The 20,907-nt window shown below is 37.7% G+C and overlaps 1 protein-coding gene across 2 annotated transcripts in view; it reads right to left on the bottom strand.

Annotated features, from left to right (window-relative positions):
* Positions 1–20,907, bottom strand: part of trip4 (thyroid hormone receptor interactor 4) — an 87,007-nt gene continuing 66,100 nt past the window's right edge. For both annotated transcript variants that reach the window (XM_048185572.1, XM_048185573.1), the window contains one exon: positions 1–243. In XM_048185572.1, coding sequence (XP_048041529.1) covers positions 185–243 — 59 coding nt within the window. In that variant the 3' untranslated portion in view covers positions 1–184. The remainder of the gene's footprint in view (positions 244–20,907) is intronic.

Genomic DNA, 20,907 nt, shown 5'->3' with positions numbered 1-20,907 from the left:
AAGTCTTCAGCCTTTTATTGCAGAAAAAGCAATAACATTCAATCAGGGAACGATTGTGCATTTGCCGTACTGATGTCCCAGCTACGTGACGTGGCGATTCCCACTGTAGCATTACACGGCCGACGTGAGACTTCCACCGGGATTCTCTGTTCCTCGTCTCTTGACCGCCATGGCTTTGTTCAGGTCACGCCGGCTGCATTAAACACTTCTTGGCACTTTGGTGGCTCTGGCTCTCCAGTTTCCCTGTGTGAGAGAATGGGGAGGGGTGAGGTTAATGGCGATTCAAGTCCCAGTGACCTTTTCAAAGCCCCCTGTCAAACAACGAAAAGCTGCCCTGCTGAGCTGAGGGCTGGGATCAGGAAGAGAGAATTTATGAATCTGTTTACACACACATTCACACTTCCAACACCTTTTTCACACTCTCTCCTCGTACATAGAGGGACTGCAGTGCTGTAAATGTCACACTAACACATCGTTACTCAGGGACAGGTTTAAATCTAGATGATGCATTCACAGAATAGTCCATCTGTTGAATGTGAAGAGCAAGAAATTCTGAGAATACTGACTCAAAACCGTTTAACTGGTTCAGAGAGCTCTAATTTTCTTCCTAGAATGATGTACAACAGTCCAGTGTTACCCGCATCTAAAGAAAAGAGAACAATTAATATGAAACATTGAATTGTTCTCAATTTTACTGTATAAGAATAAAGGATTAGTTCACTTCAGAATTCAAATTTCCTGATAATTTACTCATCCCAATGTCATCCAAAATGTTGATGTCTTTCTTTCTTCAGTCAAAAGGAAATTATGGTTTTTGAGGAAAACATTCCAGGATTTTTCTCCATATAGTGGACTTCACTGGGGTACAACGGGTTGAAGGTCAAAATTGCAGTTTCAATGCAGCTTCAAAGGGCTCTACACGATCCCACACGAGGAATAAGGGTCTTATCTAGTGAAACACTCATTTTCTAAAAAATAAAAAATTGACATACTTTTTAACCACAATGCTCGTCTTGCACTAGCTCTGCGATGCGCCACGCATTACGTAATCATGATGGAAAGGTCATTTGTGACGTAGGCGGAAGTACCAATCCAGTGTCTACAAAGTGAACGTGCAAAGACTAAGTCAAACACCCTAATGTCGGGTGATTTTGAAGTTGGAGGAGAAAATGAGATGGAGTTTTTCGCCCTACAGCGGTACTTCCGCTTACGTCATGCGTGACTTTTCTAACGTGATTACGTAATGCGTGGCGCATCGCAGAGCTAGTGCAAGACGAGCATTGTGGTTAAAAAGTATGTCAATTTTTATTTATTTATTCTTTGTCTGGGATCGTGTAGAGCCCTTTGAGGCTGCACTGAAACTGCAATTTGGACCTTCAACCCGTTGGTAGCCACTAAGTCCACTATATGGCGAATAATCCTGGAATGTTTTCCTCAAAAATGATCATTTCTTTTCGACTGAAGAAAGAAAGACCTAAACATCTTTGATGACATGGGGGTGCGTAAATGATCAGGAAATTTGAATTCTGAAGTGAACTAATCCTTTAACATATCCAGTTAATATATATCCAGTATTTTAGTTGCATAGAGTTAATCTTCAAGAACTGCAAGAAATCTCAATTTCTGGCTACTATCTTGGGCTAGTGTCGGTTGTTTTGTCAGATTCTTCAGGGGTGAGATTCTGTGATTCCTAATGTTGCATTACAGTAGCTAAGAGCCGTCTGTACGAGGCTCTCAACAGTCTTCAATTCTGAAACTGGAGCCAGTCAATCGATAGCAAAGGAGATGATGCTGATCTGGCTGGCATCAGCATCTCTATTCTGTGGGAAAGCAAAGACTCTCAATTCCACCCCTTGATCTTAGCTGGCCACTTTTTTCAGTTGGCAGCATTCAGCACAAGATGTACAGCGGTAGCATCTGTCAACCTGCAATGACTGCAAATTCTGGCTCACTTCAAAAAGCTCATACTGATGAAATCTGTTACCTGACCAAAATTTGAGTCACGGAACACGACTTACGCTAAAGCCAGCTTATCGGATGTTGTCTTTTTGTTTGTCTCGTTCTTTTAGACCTGGGCTCTAGGAAAGCAAAAGCCTGTAAACAATCTTTCAGAACATGTATCTGAATGATATTTCAAAGCACACTGTCACAACAAAGAGAAAGAGATTTTTTTAACAAACTGAGCAATGAAAGCATATTTGAAATCAGCTAATACTATTCCAGAATCATTTTTAATTTGTTAGTGTTCCACTGTACTGCTCTTGGTACACACACCATTTAAAAGAGACCTTAGGAATGCTACGGGGTTAAATCAAAATCTTAATTTGAGAGAGATCTATACATAACATACCGTATTTAACTATAAAGAAACATCACAGTACAAACACAATCTAATGGAGATGCACTTCTTCAGCCAATAGTGGCGTAGAGCTGCTGAGTCCCAGTTTTCTGCATTGGCTGGTGATGCAACTTCTAAGAGCCCAGACATCGATCTGGCAAGATAATTTCCCATTGATTGCTCTAGTTGGGGGCTGCTGTGAAGCAGTTTATTACCCATACTGCAGCAAGGGAGCCAGCCCAATAATAGGTGCAGTGGGTACGGAGCAATGCTGGAACTCCATCATCTAGCACATCTGGCTTTCCTCCAACTACTTACGCTCAGATCAAGTACTGAACTCCAGAATTTATGTAATCTTCCCATCTAACAGGACCACATATAGTCTAGTTAAAAAAAAAAAAACAAAGACGACAAAAAAAAACAAAAAAACGAATAGAACCACCCTGGGCTCATTTGAAGAACTATAACCGTTTGTTGGAAACTTAAAAGGTAGGGTTTTTTTTTTTTTTTCAATTTTTTTGCAAGTAAAATGTAAAATGTAACAGGGAACTCTGCTGGAACTTAAAACAATACACCTAAAAATTTAAGCAGGGGTCATCAAGTAGGATGCTTCAAAAAGGACAAAACAATACCATAAAAGTGGTCTGTGCAACTTATATTGTGCGCTATATTCTAATCTAGTGAGAAAAGCCGCGGTCACACTAGACTTTGAACGTGCGAAATTTATTCGGATGCTGTAACAGTCGTGATATGACGTCACGGTCTACGTCTTTTTTATAAACATGAATTTAACACATAACTTAAAGCAATACATTCAAAATGTAAAAATAGAACCTACTCGACTTTACTGCAAAAATATAATTCTTTTAATTCAGCCAAGAGGTCATGCCATGACAAACTGATCTTCTACTGGTCGCACGTCTTCACGTGATGCGAATTCGCAGGTCAGAGTTCACCAAACTTGAACTCTGGAATGCAGCGAAATGCGAAATTTTTCGCACGAGCTTGCGTTTCCGGTCTGATGCATTTGCATGCGTTTGAATGGAAGTCAATGGAACGAAAAGTGCAGTGTGACCGCCCCTAAAGACTGAAATTTAAATTGTTATTCACTGATATTCAAGTCAAGTCACCTTTATTCATATAACGCTTCTTACAATACAGATTTCAATAACAGGAAAATAATGCAACAACATTTGTTTTGGCTGTACAGCTGCTTTAGAAGAAAATAGTGTCATTGTCCAGCTTAAGCATGTTCAGTGTTGATTCATTTCCATTGTTAAAAAGTTATTAACTTGGTTCATTTATCTATACAGCAGCTCTGGAGAAAACAGTGATGTCATTGTCCATCTCAGTTCAGCTCTCATACAATGCAGGCAGATCAATAATATAATCAATGTACTGTAAGTTAAGTATGGAGTACCACAAGGCTCTGTCTCTGGCCCTTTGTTATTCTCCTTGTACATTCCCTTTAGATGATATTAAGAGAAATCATGACATTAGCTTTCACTGTGGTGGTGGTGGTGGTGGTGATGATGATAAAACTATCTAAAAACTAAAAGTTTGATAATTTCTCTAGCCACATGAAATATCAGTTAGCTGAGTGCATTAAGGATGTAATTCCTGAATGACCAATAATATCTTTCATTTTCTGGTAGACTATCTCTTTATTCTCATTAAAACCTTGATTACACTTATAATGTTTCACACTTGTCCATAGAAGACCACAAATGGCAGAAATCCAATAGTATTATAAATGTTCAGGATGGATTTCATTGTTGGAGATCCCCAAAGGAACTGTACAGGAGAAAATATGATCTTGTTTTTGTTGTGTTCAATCATATTGGTTCCTGAAAAGGCTGTTTGTCTTGTAGCCACGGGCAGTGAAGGGTGGGAGGAGGGACATCAACACATGCACTCAGTGGGGGTAATAAACACAGACAGCTGGAGCATTGTTGATCTAGCTCTAGAAGTATTATCCATGTTAATGAGTTAAGATGAGCTTGAATAAATGACTAGAAATAATAATGTAATAAAGATAGACAGTCTTTGTTTTGATGTTTCAGTTTGTGATATCGAGTCAAGTCAAAGCCTAATGAAAACAAATCACTATTCACTATTCAAACTCTGAGGGTTTCAATCATGGATAACGCTCAGCAGTGTCAAGGGAGAATCACAACACAGTCTGGGGAAATCCAGCTCGTTTTTCCTATCTAACTCTAAGTACCTTAATGATTAGAGCATGTCATGAATGCTCACAGACACTTACAGCTCCCTCACTGCAGTAAATTCATTGCATACAAGTCTCCTGAAAGAGACTCTCAGCTGGTTCAATCGTATGGAATTTACTCAACTACTTCCCTTGCTGCAGAATTGGGCTAAAATGAAAGGTATGAATAGGTCCACATGGAATATGTGCACCTTTTTCATCAAGTGTGTTAAAAGAGAGCTGAGAGTGCTACACTTTTATTATCAGAAAAAAAGTATAAACACATTGCCCAAATTATCTACCAAACGAACAAGCAAGAGGCAAGCAATATGTTTTCCCATTGTCAAAATAGCCAAAATATCTAAAAAAAACAACAAAAAAACAAACAAAAAACAAACATGCAAAGGTCAGGGGACATTTTGAACATTGTGGAAGATGGTCCTTATAATTTCTGCAGAGCTTTCTGTGGTGACAGAGGTGGGAGAAATTCAAACATGGTCAAGTCACAAGCAAGTCCCTTCCATTAAGTCTCGAGCCAAATGCTCGCAGTGCACACAAACCAAGCAAGTCAAGTCAAGTCAAGTCAAGTCAGGTGACTCGAGTCTTGCAAAGGATCAGGTCAAGTCACAGTACCAAATAACCGAAATAAGTGTAGTTTTAATATTTACTATTTTTTGTTCTTTGCTTTTAGGCTTAAACAGAAGTTCAGAATATGTGACCATAGTGAACATCCTGATGTCGCCCATTTACAACTGTGCTGAAATTCTGGAAATAGAGCTTAACTATATGTTATAAATATAAAAACTCTATAATATGGGCATTTTACCCACAATATATTTAATTGGTTCTCAAGTCTAATGGTGCGTTCACACCAGACGCGAACGAAGCGTTAAGCGCGAGTGATTTACATGTTAAGTCAATGCAAAAATGCGAATACACATCCTGCAGTGCGATTCGTGCGAATGACGCGGCACGAATTGAGCGTTTCTGGCGTTTGACGCGTGATTCGCGCGAGTTGAAAAATCTGAACTTTGGCGAATTTTCGCGCCGCATTAACCAATCAGGAGCTTGCTCTAGTAGTGACGTGATTACGACATAGCGAGAGGAGGCAGAAATCCGAAACAACAATGGAGGACAAAATCATAGTCGATGTATGTGGATACCCAGAGCTGTACGATACATCTTCAAACTTTTATAGAAACAGGAATAAAAAGGATCTTGCTTGGAAGAAAGGCGGAGGTCGGACAATCTGGGAAGTTGTAAAAAACACTCTTTATTCAATTTGAGCTACACATACATATATACATATATACATATATATATATATATATATATATATATATATATATATATACATATATATACATATATATACATATACATATATATATACATATACATATATATATATATATATATATATATACACATATATATATATATATATATATATATATATATATATATATATATATATACATATACATATATATATATATATATATATATATTGAGACTACAAGCTAGCTAAAGTCAGCAAATTGAGCTTTTTCGCCGTATTTTACAACTACTTTCCCGCTGACGAGTTGATGTGTTTATTCAGAGGAAGTGTGCAGAAACGAGACTGGAGCCGCCTGGCAGAAGCCCCTCTCATGACGCAAATTTGTGTCAGTTGTGAAGGGAATTTCACGCGCGAATGAAGAAAGTAAACTCAAAATGTTCAAGCGTCCAACTACACGCGAATAGCGCAATTTATTTGCGCAAGTCGCGTCTGGTGTGAACGCCCCATAAGTCAAGTCGAATAACTTTCTTCATTTAGTCAAGCATGTCACAAGTCCTTAAATTTGCAACTCGAGTCAAGTCATGTAGCTCGAATTCGCCCCAACCTCTGCCTATGGAGGCCTGGGTTTGAGGCTTATAGCTGAGAGCTGAACATGCTTCCAAAAAAACCTAATGCATTTTCCCATTTTAGATGCAAACCCACAGACACACAGACCAGGACAGGTATGCAGAGGAATTGCAGTGCTTGAACTGTTGAAACAGGGACACACTGTGTTTACAGCACTTTCCCTAATATGCTGTGACATTAATCAATTCCACCTGCCACACAGAGTTTGGAGTTTGCCGAAATAGCCAGCTGAGGATGGGAATTTTCCAGACACATGAAGAGAAAGACAAAGAAAAGAGACTGATGAAAAGAAAGACACAGCTCCATCCTACAAGCTGCCAGGGAGCTCCAGACTAGGAGAAAAAATCTTCCAGCCACCAGGGTCGCCCATACTAATGGGCAAACCAGAGAAAACAGATTAATCCTGCAGCCATTAATAATTCCTGCAACTGTTCCCTCCGAGGCAATTAATCACCTCCCCTCTCTGTCAGCACAAGAGCCTGAGGCTAAGCACAGATCCAAGGCTACTGCTGGAGCCACAACTAAACTCATTCTCAGTCACAACCATCCGCTCCATAGAGCAATGTAGACATCATTAGCAGAATCTACCCAGATAATGTACAAAACATCCATCCATATTATTAATATACATGATATTAAGAACCATATTGGTGTTTTTGGATGGTATCAAAAGGTATCAAAGAATATACCATGGTATTATGATAGCATGTCCACAATATATATGATAATACCATGGTACCGTTGTTAGACCCTCATTAAAAAACATGCCATTAACATCATACCATATCTCAAAAACTCTCATACGATTACTGAAACACCATATTACAAAAAAAAAAAAACTTTAAATGTCCATAAAACCATGGTTCCATGTTATCCATAACATTAAAGGTGCAGTAGGTGTTCTGGGGAAAATCCTAGCTTTAGTCTGTTAGCATTGAAAGTATACATCCCACCCTCCCTGCAAATCATTGTCCAAAGCCACGCCTTCTCCAAAACAAATGAACACACACAGACCAGAAGCCAGGCAACCAGGACAACATTATTGGATTACATCGTGTATTTCACCTGTGAGAAAACTTTACAGTTCAATGAATAACAGTACTACAATACCGAACATAAACAACTTTTTAAAAATGAATTAGATGCAGCAAATGGATATGCTGGATATTTCTAATGTGGCAGCTGATGAAAAACTAGCAGCACTGAACACAAAATAAACAACATCATTGTCTTTTAAACCAGAAAGGTGATAGTATTTCAGCAAAAATATATTGTAAACAACACAGTGAAGGAACAACACAAAACTATCTTTCGTGCTAAGGACGGCACACACAATACCCGCAGGGATGCTCAGGGTATTTTCATTGAAGGAGGAAACAAGACGTTTTACTCATTGTTTGTAGCAAGATTCAAAAACAAATGGTTGAAGCATCTCGCGGTGGTGGTGGTGGCCTTACGAATCCATGCACCAAAGGTGTGGATGTTGTAGTTTGCTTGCAACTTTGAAAACATAAAAATAGTTCCCGATTAGACTCTGGGCGCTGCTGTCGTTGAGCTAATTAGTACACAAACTGCATATGCTACATTATATGTTACTATCAAAACACATCAAAATCGAATCATACCATGTACCTACCTGTCCAAAAGAAATTCTGCAACCATGGCATCATCTTTCAGACCCTTTGACTCCCGCAGTTATCTCCAGCGTGGAAAAGCAACGCTGATATTAATTCGAAGGGTTTAGCTCTTTTATGATCAAGCCTTTTTTTTCATTGTAGCCCTTTCTAAGACTGTCTTTCTTTTGGTCAATACTTTTCCAATGCCATTTAGGTTGTTACACCTACACCTTCCACAATTGATATGGATTTATAAAAATATATTTAGATCGCTTAACATATTAGAATATGAGGAGACTTTCAACCATCATAACAAAAAATGTTTCTGAAGACAATCACCCATTGCACCTTTAACTTTTACTCTGTGTCATGCTAATCAATTAAATAATCAAGCATAAGTAGTGTTTCAGCCTTATTATGTTGACATCACAGAAAAAGTGAAGTATGGAGTTCCACAAGGTTCTGTCTTAGGCCCTTTGTTGTTCTTGTACATGCTTCCCTTTTAAACTGATATAATCAAGAAACACATAAATGGGACTCAAACTTATCAAAGAATACCATGGTGATACCATGTCTACAATATATATGATATCACCATGGTACCATTGTCGGAAAGATTATAATTAGGCATTATTAATGTTTTAGCCCTACAATTGAATACACAATAGAAGCTGTAGCTTGTTAAAAAAAACAACAACAACATGTTATTAGCATGGTTTCCCCCAATGTCCACAATAACAAAACATGTCCAAAACCATGAAAGTACCATAACAGACTGGTTTTTGAACAAGCACCAGCTTCCATTGAAATACAGCCAGCTGGTCTCTGTATATTGCAATCTTGCAAAACAGTGAGTCAGAACTAAATCCAGGTGATAAAATCTCACATATATGTTGATGGTGACTCACTAAAGCCTTTGAAAGAGAAATCAGGCAGATCCTCCCAGCAAACAGTGTAGCACAATTAGTCACAGAGCTCTTTACATGAGATATGATGGCTCCATTATCATTCATTAATGAGAAACACTTGAGTACATGACCGCTCCCCCACACTCAAACACTGCTGAGCTCTCTGTTCCACTTCTCTCCTGTGAGGGGGAGGCAGGGCAAGAAAATGTTCATTAGTAGAGCAGCGGCAAAAGAAAGAGGATGAGAGAAAGGAGGAGAGAGAAACAGAAGGGGGGGATAAACTGAGGCTGATCTGGTGCTCTGTTTTTTGAGGCACTGAGATTTGCATGTGCAGCAGCGAAGAGGGAGAAAATGTGTCAGTACTGACAGCTTCCTGAGAATCTTTAAGCCCGATGTTGGCGCCTCTTTTTCTCTCCCAGAGACCGCAGGAGCCCTGCTAACAGCCGCTCGGAGGTCAGGACCAGTGCCTTTGTGCTCAGCCCTCCTATGGCAACCCAGCAAAGCATGTTTAACGGTCAGCTCAAGTGCAAAGCTGCTCTCTGGGGGGAGGGCGAGTTGAACCTTCCCTGCTGCAAGGGCAAATGGAGATGTGTGTATGTGTGTGGGCTGGTACAGAGCTAGACTCAAAAAGAACAAATTAATGTTATGACACGGACAAAATCGAATGCTGTACGTACTTTCCAATGTACCTTAGTGAGGATAGATTCATATTTAATTTGACGTGAGACTGTGAGAGATAGATGTTCAATAAGTTGGTCCATGTTATCCTGAGATTTTTTTTTTTTTTTGGGCTGGTGGACGTACTGATTGACATCAAGGCAAGGTATGCTATGCCTAACAGCTTTGGTGTCATTTGCTTAAAATCAAATATGGCCTCCACCCAGACTAAGGTTAAAAGTGTCTTGTGTGCAGGAAATGAAGCAGGAGTTTACCCTGTTGAAAAAGACAAGCTTAGACAAGTATTCATTTCCATGCTGATCCTGGCTGGTTTATTCTGGTTTGATGGTGATGAACCAAAACTTTGCTGGTAAAGCTGTTCAACCAGAACAGAAGCTGGTTAACTAAGGATATCTAGGTGGTTATGTTAGTTAAGAAACTGGGGCACCAACCATGTCAGGCTACAGCTACCATAAAAGGACTCTTTTTAGATGGGTCATACAGTTGTGGGGGGCTGGGTTGATCGTCAGGCCCCTCCATGGGGCGGGCGCTGGTGATCAGCTATGCTGGTCTTTTCAGCAGGGACGGGATCCAAACCTTTCCCCACCATCACACTAAGAGTTGTCAAGCTCAGCATTCATCAGCAGACACACTCCTGTACCAGTCTCGTGAGATACACCCCAGCATGCAAACACAAAATAACACATGGATATAAATCCATCATTGTGCATGCAAAATCCATCAGGGTTTGTATTCGGTTACAGTTTGAGAAAGCAGAGCGAATGGCTCTCTGGGAGAAATCATCCCCACTAACTACCGGGAGTCCCTCTTCTTGTTGGCGTAAGTGAGTCACAAATCAAAACCCAGCAGGAGAGGTTTTCCGAAACACTTCTCCAACTGTTCATCTTCTTGCAGTAATTTCTGTTAAGAATGAAAAACTGCAGTAAAAAAAAAAGTCAGAATAACTGCATAGATTTTGCACATGAAGTAAATAAACTAGATTTTTATATTCACGCAGTGTGTAAAATTAGTTTTGACCTCGTAAATTTTAATCAAATTGTCCTAAATCGATCTTCCAGGTGACTTCTCCAATAATTTAGTCCACTTAAATGCGATTTACACAAATCGACTGCATTCAGATCTGCCACACTCGCGACTTTAATGTGTTCCTATTAGGGCCTATTAGGGCTATTTTAATCTGATTAATTAAATGATGTGGCAATTAATTAATTTATCATACATCAAATTTAGCTGAGAAATTAACCCCAAAAGATAATTTGAAGTCATTATTGTTTAAAACATCAAATAGACATTACAAAAAGTAGATACAGATAGAAATATTTTATTTGATTCATCATAAAATTTAATGCACAAACTTTTGGACAATGAGGTTGAGTACATTTTAATTCTTAATTTTAATTTTTTTTTTTTTATCAATATGGAAATATGAAATTGAAAGTAAACATATGGTCAACTGATGTTTTATGAATCATTTTCTTAGAGAAGTTAATTTACTGAAGGCTACCAAGAATGCTAGGTTACAAAGTTTATTAAATTAATTCACAATACGTGTACTTTTATTGTAAATGTGGGGGGGCGACGCGTCACGCTGCCACAATAGCGCTGTATGACAGATGTATCACTTTTATTTAGTTTTTCATTTTTTATTCAAAATATTCCCAAACTTGTTAACTATAGCCTATCGTGAACTATAGGCTATATACATAGGCGCTGAGCACCCACGGAAAAACATGAGATATTCTCCATTCATTTTAATCAATAAATATCTTGAATTTTATGCACATTCTAACTGCATTCTATTGGCTATATCACGCAGTGAGTTGTTGCCCTGCATCATATTCATCATCAATCAACTATGTGAAATCTCAGATGACCTATGTAGGTCTGGGGGCGGGGCAAATGCGTTTAAATTTTAACGCATTATTTTTTTCTGCAATTAATCGAGCTAATTAACGCAAAAAAAAAAAAAAAAAAAAAAAAAAAAAAAAAATATCACAGCCCTAGTTCCTATGCATTTGCTTATACTGTGTTTTCACTTTTTATATTGTCTTCTCAATGCTTTACATGTCTGCCACAATAATGTCTTTGAGCTATCTTCATTTGGGGGCTTTTCTCAGCAAAAATCATTCATGTCCTTACCACAAACAGAGTTAGTTTATGCAACAAAGTTTAATACTTAGATTTAGGGATTTGAACAACCCCATAATCCCCTGTATGAGCGATTGCAATAGTGCTATTTGTCTAAAACACCGCCGTTAATTAAGTTAACAGCAAGCACTTGAACAATCAATTACCTGCTGTGTAATGGCAAGAAATTGCATTTGTAGTGCCTGTTAAAGACTATTGCACCTTTGATAAGACCTTGAGAAAGGTAACATAAGCAGTATTTATAGCTCTTCCTTGTGGGCTGAGCACAGAGCAGGGGTAGGACAGGAAGCAGTTAATGGTGTGCTTGTGCTGGCTCTTTGGCATGCTGGAGGGAGAGTGACATTGATCCACCAGCTCCCGTCCATCCGTCTCCCTGACAGAGGTAACAGGATTGTTAATAAAAATGGAAATTGAGCTGCACTACCCCCTCACACACACACACACACACACACACACACACACACACACACACACACACACACACTCTCTGACCGTATTCAGGGCTTGCGCTCAGCTGGCTTGCTCTGCCTGACATCTCCCTGCAGAGGCTAAGCACTGGTTGCACTCGCCGCCATGGTTGTGCTTCTATTTAAGCATGAGCCAAAGAGTGAACACACACACACACACGCACACTCAGCTATATTACCTGGCAGTGGGGGAGGAACACTGATAAACGGTTGGTTGTCACGACATATATTAAAACATTAAGGTTAACAATTCAATCCAGCAGGAAATGACTCATACGATGCAGCTAGGTTTTGCTAACACTGAGACGTGTAGGTTTAAAATTAGTCGACAGATAAGGTTGTATTTTTAAATGGCCAACGCTGAAATGATTAGTGTAGTGCCGATAAACGCTGGGTCCAAAATCTGAAACCACTAGTAACACTGCTTCTGTTCTGCAATTTATATATTCTGCAATTTATATATGGTTTGGTAGAAAGTGGAAAGTAAAGCTTCACAAAAAGCAGTTCTATATTAGCTGTGTGAAGCAGCATTTTTGCATGTGGATCCTTGTCTTTCGGGAGTGTATTTGAGAAGGCAGTAATTTGGCACTTTCAATAAGACAGACAGACCACACCAATCACAGTGCAAAACTGACAGTGATGGCTGATTTTATACATGGGTATAAAGGATGTTAATTTTGCACTAAACAGTGATTTTTGGAAAAAGAAGAATACGATGATTATGCACACTATTCCTACACTGTAAAAAAAAATCCCAGTAAAATTTACGGTAAAAAAACGGCAGCTGGGGTTGCCAGAACTTTACCGTAAAAAATACAGTAGCAACGTAAAAACAAATCTGTTAAATTTACGGTAAAATAACGTATTTCATTAACTGATATAATGTTAATTTACCAACCTAATTAAGTACTAATATCTGTTTTGTACCTTTATAATACACTGACAGTCACCAAACACAGTGGTGATAAGAGTCACATGATGAATCAAAGTTCATCACAAGCAGATTTTCCACAAGCTGAGAAGAACAACACTAACATATAGAAGGTGCACACAGTGTCATTCACACACACACTAAACACCATCATGGTAACATGCATGAAATTTTAAAAATGCAATAAACATTAATTAACAACATTAGATGTAACATAAAACCCTAATGTACATAACTGATTAGAAAAAAATGAGAAAAACTAAGAAGAAACAGAGTTATTTCAACGAAAATATATCAAATGTGAAGTGTCACGCAGGGAATTGTGGGAATGTCAATTTACGGTTTTTCACTGTAAATTTTACAATGAATTGTTATTTTTCACCTCCAAAAACTGCGAATTTAACGGTATTTTACCGTAAAATTACATTAAATTTACCATTAGATGATATCTATTACAGTTATTCACCGTATATAGTATGGAAACTTTCTGTAAACCAATTGACAGTTTTCACCGCAGCATTTTTACAGTCTTTTACTGTTAAAATCACGGTCATTTTTTACAGTGTATGACATTATGGTATTAGCCACATGTATAAGATTTTACCTTTTTAAAGCCAGATATCAACCATGTTAAAAAGTTAATCTTTTCTACATCTAACATTGAAATGTATTATTGCACAGCCCAAACAGCAACATCGAGCTTTTGGTTTCTAATGTCTCAGTTTTCTAAATTCTAAAGTCTTCCGGTTTCTAAAATCTCAGTCTTCTAGATTTCAGTTTAATGCACTGAAAAATGCATGAAAACCAGACACACACATACAACACAAACTCCTAAAGATGTCTGTTTGCATGTGTACATACACTAGGGGGTTTAAATTACTCACGGTTCGGTTTTTAATCACAGTTTTATGGTTTGGTTTGTACTATGTTCATTGAATAAAGAACTACTGTCAAACAAAAAAATGAAGAAAAAAGTACAAATAATCAAACAACAAGCAAAAGCACAAAGAAATACAATAGAACAAAGATACAAATAAAATAAAAACTATGTTTTCAGGTACAGAAATTGAATAAAGTAATCAAATTTAAAATAAAATTGCATTTAATCTTTACTGCACAAACTAAAGATTAATCATTACTAAAGTTACAAAAGCTATTCAGTTAAGAGCAGTGAGTGATGTTCTTTGTCTTTTGTTGTTTGATTAACATTAAAAACACAGACAGCAGGAATATTAGGCTGCTGTCACTTTAAGACATAATGCACAGATCCAAAATACTGATACACATGCATTGTCTTTCTCGACTTTTTACATTCACTTAAGACATGAACTAATATGTTTGATAGAATACTCGCCAAGACGGGCATGTTGACATAATTTTTGAGTGAATTTGTTCGTTCAAGCGCAAGACTTGAAAGAGAACTCAATATTTGCGTGTTAAGTCCTGAGACGCGGCTTACGAGTGCACACACAAATCTTCTCACAGCATGTATGTGCTGTTTTCTTTCTGCCATAATAGTGTCTTTGAAATATCTTTATTTGGTGTTTTTTTTTTTTCAGCAAAAATATGCAATTAATTTTAATTAATTATGTTATATGCCAAATAATGAATCAATTAAGCATCAATGGGCAGATCTAGTAAGTTTTTTTAAAAACCTTGCATAGTTTTGTAAATTGTTTTCAAGGATGAGAAGATGTAAAACTGTTTATTTTGGGATCAGTCAAGTGACAGAAGAATTAGCGGTCTTTTAAATCAACAATAAAAGATATTGAAAGCACTCTCTCTGCCCTTTTAAAAAGATAAGCAATTTTTGCTACCCAACTATGAATGACTATACAATTATTTGCATTTAGCTCATCTAAAATGTGAGACCCTATAGAAAAAGACCAGCAATCCACCAGGAGAGACCTACTATGTTAGCATATCAATTAATGGCCATGACTTAAAGATAATGAGTTATCGGTATAGGACACACATGCACACAGAGAACAACATGTTTGTGGTTTAAAAAGCACCATTCATTCAAAGGACAGGAAGGCAGCAAAGGAAGATATATATCTGCTGTTTGTTTATTAGGGTGAGATCAAGGATAGATGATTTTAGCCCACAGAGCCAGTCTAAATGTAGATTCGCACAGAAACTGGGTCAATTTAGCTCCCCAAAGGCTGTGCACACAGACAGTGGAATTAAACGCTCTTGGTAATCATCAAAATGGGTTCTCGGGTTGGAAGGTTATGTGTTGGGTGTTAAGGAATTGACTGGCACGGGAACTGTGGACACAGTACAGAGATAGAAGCTGATCGAGTGTATTCCAGAAGCTCAGCTGGTTTGCTGGAGTGCAGGGAAGAATAAACAGAGTGACGTGAGGCAGAAAGAGCTCAGCAGACTGAGTGCTGCCTCATTGAGCAGCCCTGGAAACCTGCCAGTCTAACGCCACAAAGCATTAATACATGCAGAGTCCATCAGAGGAGTGTATCGCACACCTCTACACAGCCACTGCTTTTACAAGTAAATGCGTCAGGAGCACTTATGAGTTCACTCTGTGACATATGCTTTCTTTTTAGACACACAGAGCCATGGAAGCACTGCAAAAAAATCATTTCCCTGAGCAGTATTTTGTCTTGTTTTCCAGTAAAAATATCTAAATAGCCTTAAAAGAATATGCACTTAAATCAAGAAGCAAAATTGCACAAGATAATGAGAGTTGTTTTTAGAAAATATACATCTATTTTTCTTACGTCATTGACAAACTTTTTTGTTATTTAAGCATAAGCATCTAACATACAGTAATTTAGTGAGGTTTATAAAAATTCAAAGATATTTTCTTTAAAACATTTTACCACTGCTTCATATATTCCCGGCTCTTAATGCATAGTGATTGTCAGTGAATTTTTGCAGCCTTAGTTGTGTGCGAGTCCCTCAGCTGTCCTCAGTGTGAAAAGATGGATCTCAAAATCATTCAGACACTTCTGGAAAGGGTTCAAATATGCAAAAGATGCTGGAAAACCAAAGAATGTGCAGGACCTGGAGCTTTTTTTGAAGAAGAAGAAGAAGAATAGTAGGCAGTTTAACTGCTCATGACAAAGAAGCAACTCACAAACAACAGTCACCATACAAAAAAAGTCATGGATCATCCAGGTAACGGTACACAGTATTAGGAATCAAGCACATGTAAACTTTTTAACTGGGTCATTTTTATATATTCACCTATTTCTTAGCCTTTGACCATACGCAAAAATTGGTTTTGTGAAAAAGCTTATTCAGAGTAGAATATATATATACACCCCGCCATCCACGAGATGTAAAAGAAAACATGATTCATCAGACCAGGCAACCTTCTTCCATTGCTCCGTGGTCCAGTTCTGACACCTTTCAATATTAACTAGTTGCTTATTAGCATGCATATTACAAGGATGCTGGCTGTTTATTAGTACTTATAAAGCACATATTAAAGTTGTCATGAAATCAAAATTGACATTACTTTGTTAGTGCACATTACTAGACTTGTGGTGAACAATTAAAGGGATAGTTCACCCAAAAACGAAAATTACCCCATAATTTACTCACTGTCAAGCTATCCTAGGTGTATATGACTATCTTCTTTCAGCCAAAAGCAATCAGAGTTATATTAAAATATCTTGGCTCTTCTAAGCTTTATAATCACCAGAGTGATTGGAGGGTGAGATTTTGAAGCCAAAAAAGTGCATCCATCAATGATAAAACAAACTCCACGTGGTTCTGCGAGGTTAATAAAGGCCTTCTGAAGTGAATCGATGTATATCCTTATTTAAAAACTTTATAAAGTAAATTACAAGCTTCCGGCACGAAGCTTGTAAAAAGTGTTAACTTCCACGATGTAGTACACAATGCCACGATGTTCTACGATACACCATGACATTCTACGCTATGTCCTATGTTATAACGCGCAGTACATCACGTCATTGTGTACTATGTTGCGGAAGTTGACACAGACGCAAGTTGAATGCATATGGCTGTCGCGCCGGAAGCTCATTATTAACCCCGTTAAAATCCCGCCCTCTATTCAATATTCCATTTCGCTTGGAAATACGTCACAACACTGAAGACACTGAAGTCGGTTGCAACTTCCAGTTCACGTGGACTTTAATGCCTTAATTTGCATGACCATATTCTAGATCCGGTAACACATATTCACTATTAACTACTACTTTTCCCTCAATAAACTCCCAATTTACTGCTTATTAATAGTTAGTAAGGTAGTTGTTAAGTTTAGGTATTGGGTAGGATTAAGAATGTAGAATAAGGTCATGTAGAATAAGGCAATAATTTGTGCTTTCTAAGTACTAATAAACAGCCAATATTCGAGTAATATGCAAGCTAATAAGCAACTAGTTAAAACACCCTAAAAATGTGTAACCCTACCCAATACCTAAACGTAACTACCTTAATATTAAAAAGCAGTAATTAGGAGTTTGAGGCAAAAGTCATAGTTAATAGATAGTTAACAGTGCCCATACATATATATATATATATATATATATATATATATATATATATATATATATATATTATATATATATGTATGGGCTTATATATACAGTTATGGCGTAAATGTATGATTTTGCAACCAAGCCGAGCTAGAAAAAAATAAAGATTTCAAGCAGGTATTTCTAAATGTTTCTTCCACCACTTCCTTGCCATTCATACCATTTCACAAAGATATATTAGGGACATTAGGGAAATAAAATGGGAAATAGGGAAATAAAATGGGCCATTAATGCCATTTCACAGTGACTTAAAACATTAATAAAAGTAAAATGGCCTGTAAAAATACCACATCTTTTCTTTTGGAGACATTAGGTGAAGCAACACAATGGCAACTGCAACATAAAGGATGTCAGAAATTCTCACTGGTACTACCTCAGACTCTTCTCAAACCTAAAATTCCATGAGTGCTGTTTTCAAAGTGTGAATCTTATAGCCAGCGTACACAAAGCCTGTGGGGACTCAGTATAAACACGAGCACTAAGGGCCTCTTCAGCTCACAGAGAACTAGTCCATACATGGGGAGACAGGAGCGAGGGCCCCTCCCCCACTCACTTTACGCCACAAAGACGGCAGAGCTGGCTGCTATGTAGGGGGTGAGCAGATCAGACTGCAGATTATCCTGCTGAGAGAGGTCTGGCTCAGCCGAGGTGGCTACAGACAGCTCTCTGAGTGTAAATACACTTCTTTCAAAAGCACAACAATAAGCTCAACAAGAGCTATGGAGATTAAAACAAGCTCAACACAAAGCCGGGGCTAGCTGTGGGAAGCACTGAAATGTAAAACAAAGAGTCATTCTAAGCGTTGTGTGATTTTGCCATGGTTTTTATCAGCACACTTTCAAGGGCACTGGTACTAAATATTGTAGATAAGATAAAGATCTGATAATTACCATGGGGAAGTATGTGTTTGTGTGTAACCTTAGTCTTCAAGACAGCCTCGTCCCTGTAGAGCGTACTGGGGAACATCAATAGGAAATGACTCTAATTATCAAATCAAATCTTTCTCTAATTGTGAAACCGTTGTGAGGAAAATGTAGGTAGTAATTCGTAAATTACAAATAGTGGGCGCCAAGTGCAAATTTTCACTGCAAAACCACAGAAAATTATTTTGATGTGTGTAAAATTTTTTTAAATTTTTAAGCATTTCTGTTATTTGTCCATAAAATGCATTATTTTAGGTGTAAGGGTCTTCTAAAACTACTGTTCTAGAAAGATTAACTTCTAGTTATGCATTGCGGATGTAATTAAAATGTATAAATGTTTAAGTTTTGAAGATATTCAAGACTTAGACTTGAAGATATTTTGGAAAAAGTACCTATTTTAACATTTATTCCAGTACAATGTCCCAAATACTTCCATTGTAAATGCATTATTGTAAAGATTTTTTTGTATTTGTTTTTTAAAAATTAAGCACCAAAAAATCAGAATTGTTTCTATGGCAAACTATTTTGAACCCGGAAACATTCATTTAAACCAAAACTATGTTTTCCTACATCGGGTGCAAAATTTCACCCACAATTTTTTGTAGGTCAGTTTTTGGGCAAAACACACAAACAAAAAACCCGTAACATAAAACATTTCGGGTCATGTATCCACATTTAGCATAAATGTACGCTGGTGATTTCAGAGTACAAGCGACGTTAAAAGCCATAGTGGTAACAAACAAGCAAAGCGAAATGAGAATGTGTTTGAGGCCAGGAAAAATTTGTGTCACTGCCTGAATGGCTAAATAGTTTAGGGGCGACAGTTGTTGGATGATGTTGGGCAATGATCCACTTCCTTTTGTCGTTTTGCTCTGATGTTATAGGTCTTAATGTGTTTAAAACAGGAAATCCAGCTTGAAGGTGAACAGCTGATGCACTGCAGCAGAGAAGCAGAAGCAGCTTTTCCCTCTAGAGACAAGCATGAGTGCACTTCCAAATATAACCAAAAAGCTCTCTAATTACTGCAGTCACGATCTAGGGCTGAATCTTCCATTCAAAACACTGTTTGATTGCTTAACAAGGACATATTTTCTGTCTCCTTTGCCACGCTTCAATTATGAGTCTGATTCAAATGGAAAACCATGTCCAGATGCTTTCAAGTACTGGCGAGATTCTACCAGACAGTTTGAAAAAGGATTTCTCTTTGATTGTCAAAGCCCAATTAGAGGACGGGAATGCCTGCCATGCCGGTCTTGTTTGCGGCAGCCTTTTGGGGAAATTCCAGCCATATCTCAAGGCTCTCAAAGCAACACATTCCTCTTTCAGCTCAGGCAGTGGCTGCTATCCAGGTAAAAGAGAGATAGTAAACATTAAAGATGACTAACACCAGCACTGATTTTTTTTTTCAAGCTCCCCAAATGATGCCGAAATGGTTTCACAGTGACAACCGTGACATTCTGTGACTTTTCGGTGAGATTTAGAAATCAGCTATGCAGCCAAAAAAGGGGACAAGTATGTTTTAATCAAGCATGATGTGACAGTTTTTAGTGAAAAACTCATTTTTCTATCTACACTTAAAGAGAAAAACTGCATGAAGCATCAAATTCACAGCCAAGCAGAAAATGCTTGAGGTTTAATATATAGCTATGTGAGATGGGGCTTTAAACCAATGAGATTTCACTGTGAGCAAAGTGACCCAAGTGTGCGACAGACTTAGAAATCAAAATGCTGTTGATTGTAGTGGTAGGTTATAAATAAAACTAATTTTTTTTTTTTTGAATGAATGAATGAATGAATGAATGAATGATTTAATTGTTTGTCCAATCAGTTATCGTAATATTTTGTGCAATATGGGGAAATTGTAAGAAAACAAAAATGTAAGATCCAAACCTGAATATTACAGTGTTACACCGCATCTACACCAGACTTTTATCGCGTCACATCGCGGCGCAACAGCTAAAAGCTGTTTACACTGAACGTGACAAGCCGACTGTTGCAAAGCACTTGGACTACGTCAGAAATAGAACGGGGAATACGTTTACTGTCGGGAATTTGTTGCATTGCATTGTTTGCATCCGGTGCAGACACGGTGTTACAGTAATATGAAAAAAAGAGCATATAAAGTCATAATTTTCTCTTAAAATGTTTCTATCTTGTACAAATGTACACAAAAGGAGAAATTTAAAAGGGTCATGAAATGAATGATTTTTAAAATTATTTTAATATGTTCCTGTAGGTTCACTTATAATGTTAATAA

This window comes from Megalobrama amblycephala, linkage group LG3 (assembly GCF_018812025.1).
Source record: "Megalobrama amblycephala isolate DHTTF-2021 linkage group LG3, ASM1881202v1, whole genome shotgun sequence".
Lineage (NCBI taxonomy): Eukaryota > Metazoa > Chordata > Actinopteri > Cypriniformes > Xenocyprididae > Megalobrama > Megalobrama amblycephala.
Note: the sequence above shows the minus strand (reverse complement) of the source record. Positions and strands in the feature narration are given on the sequence as shown.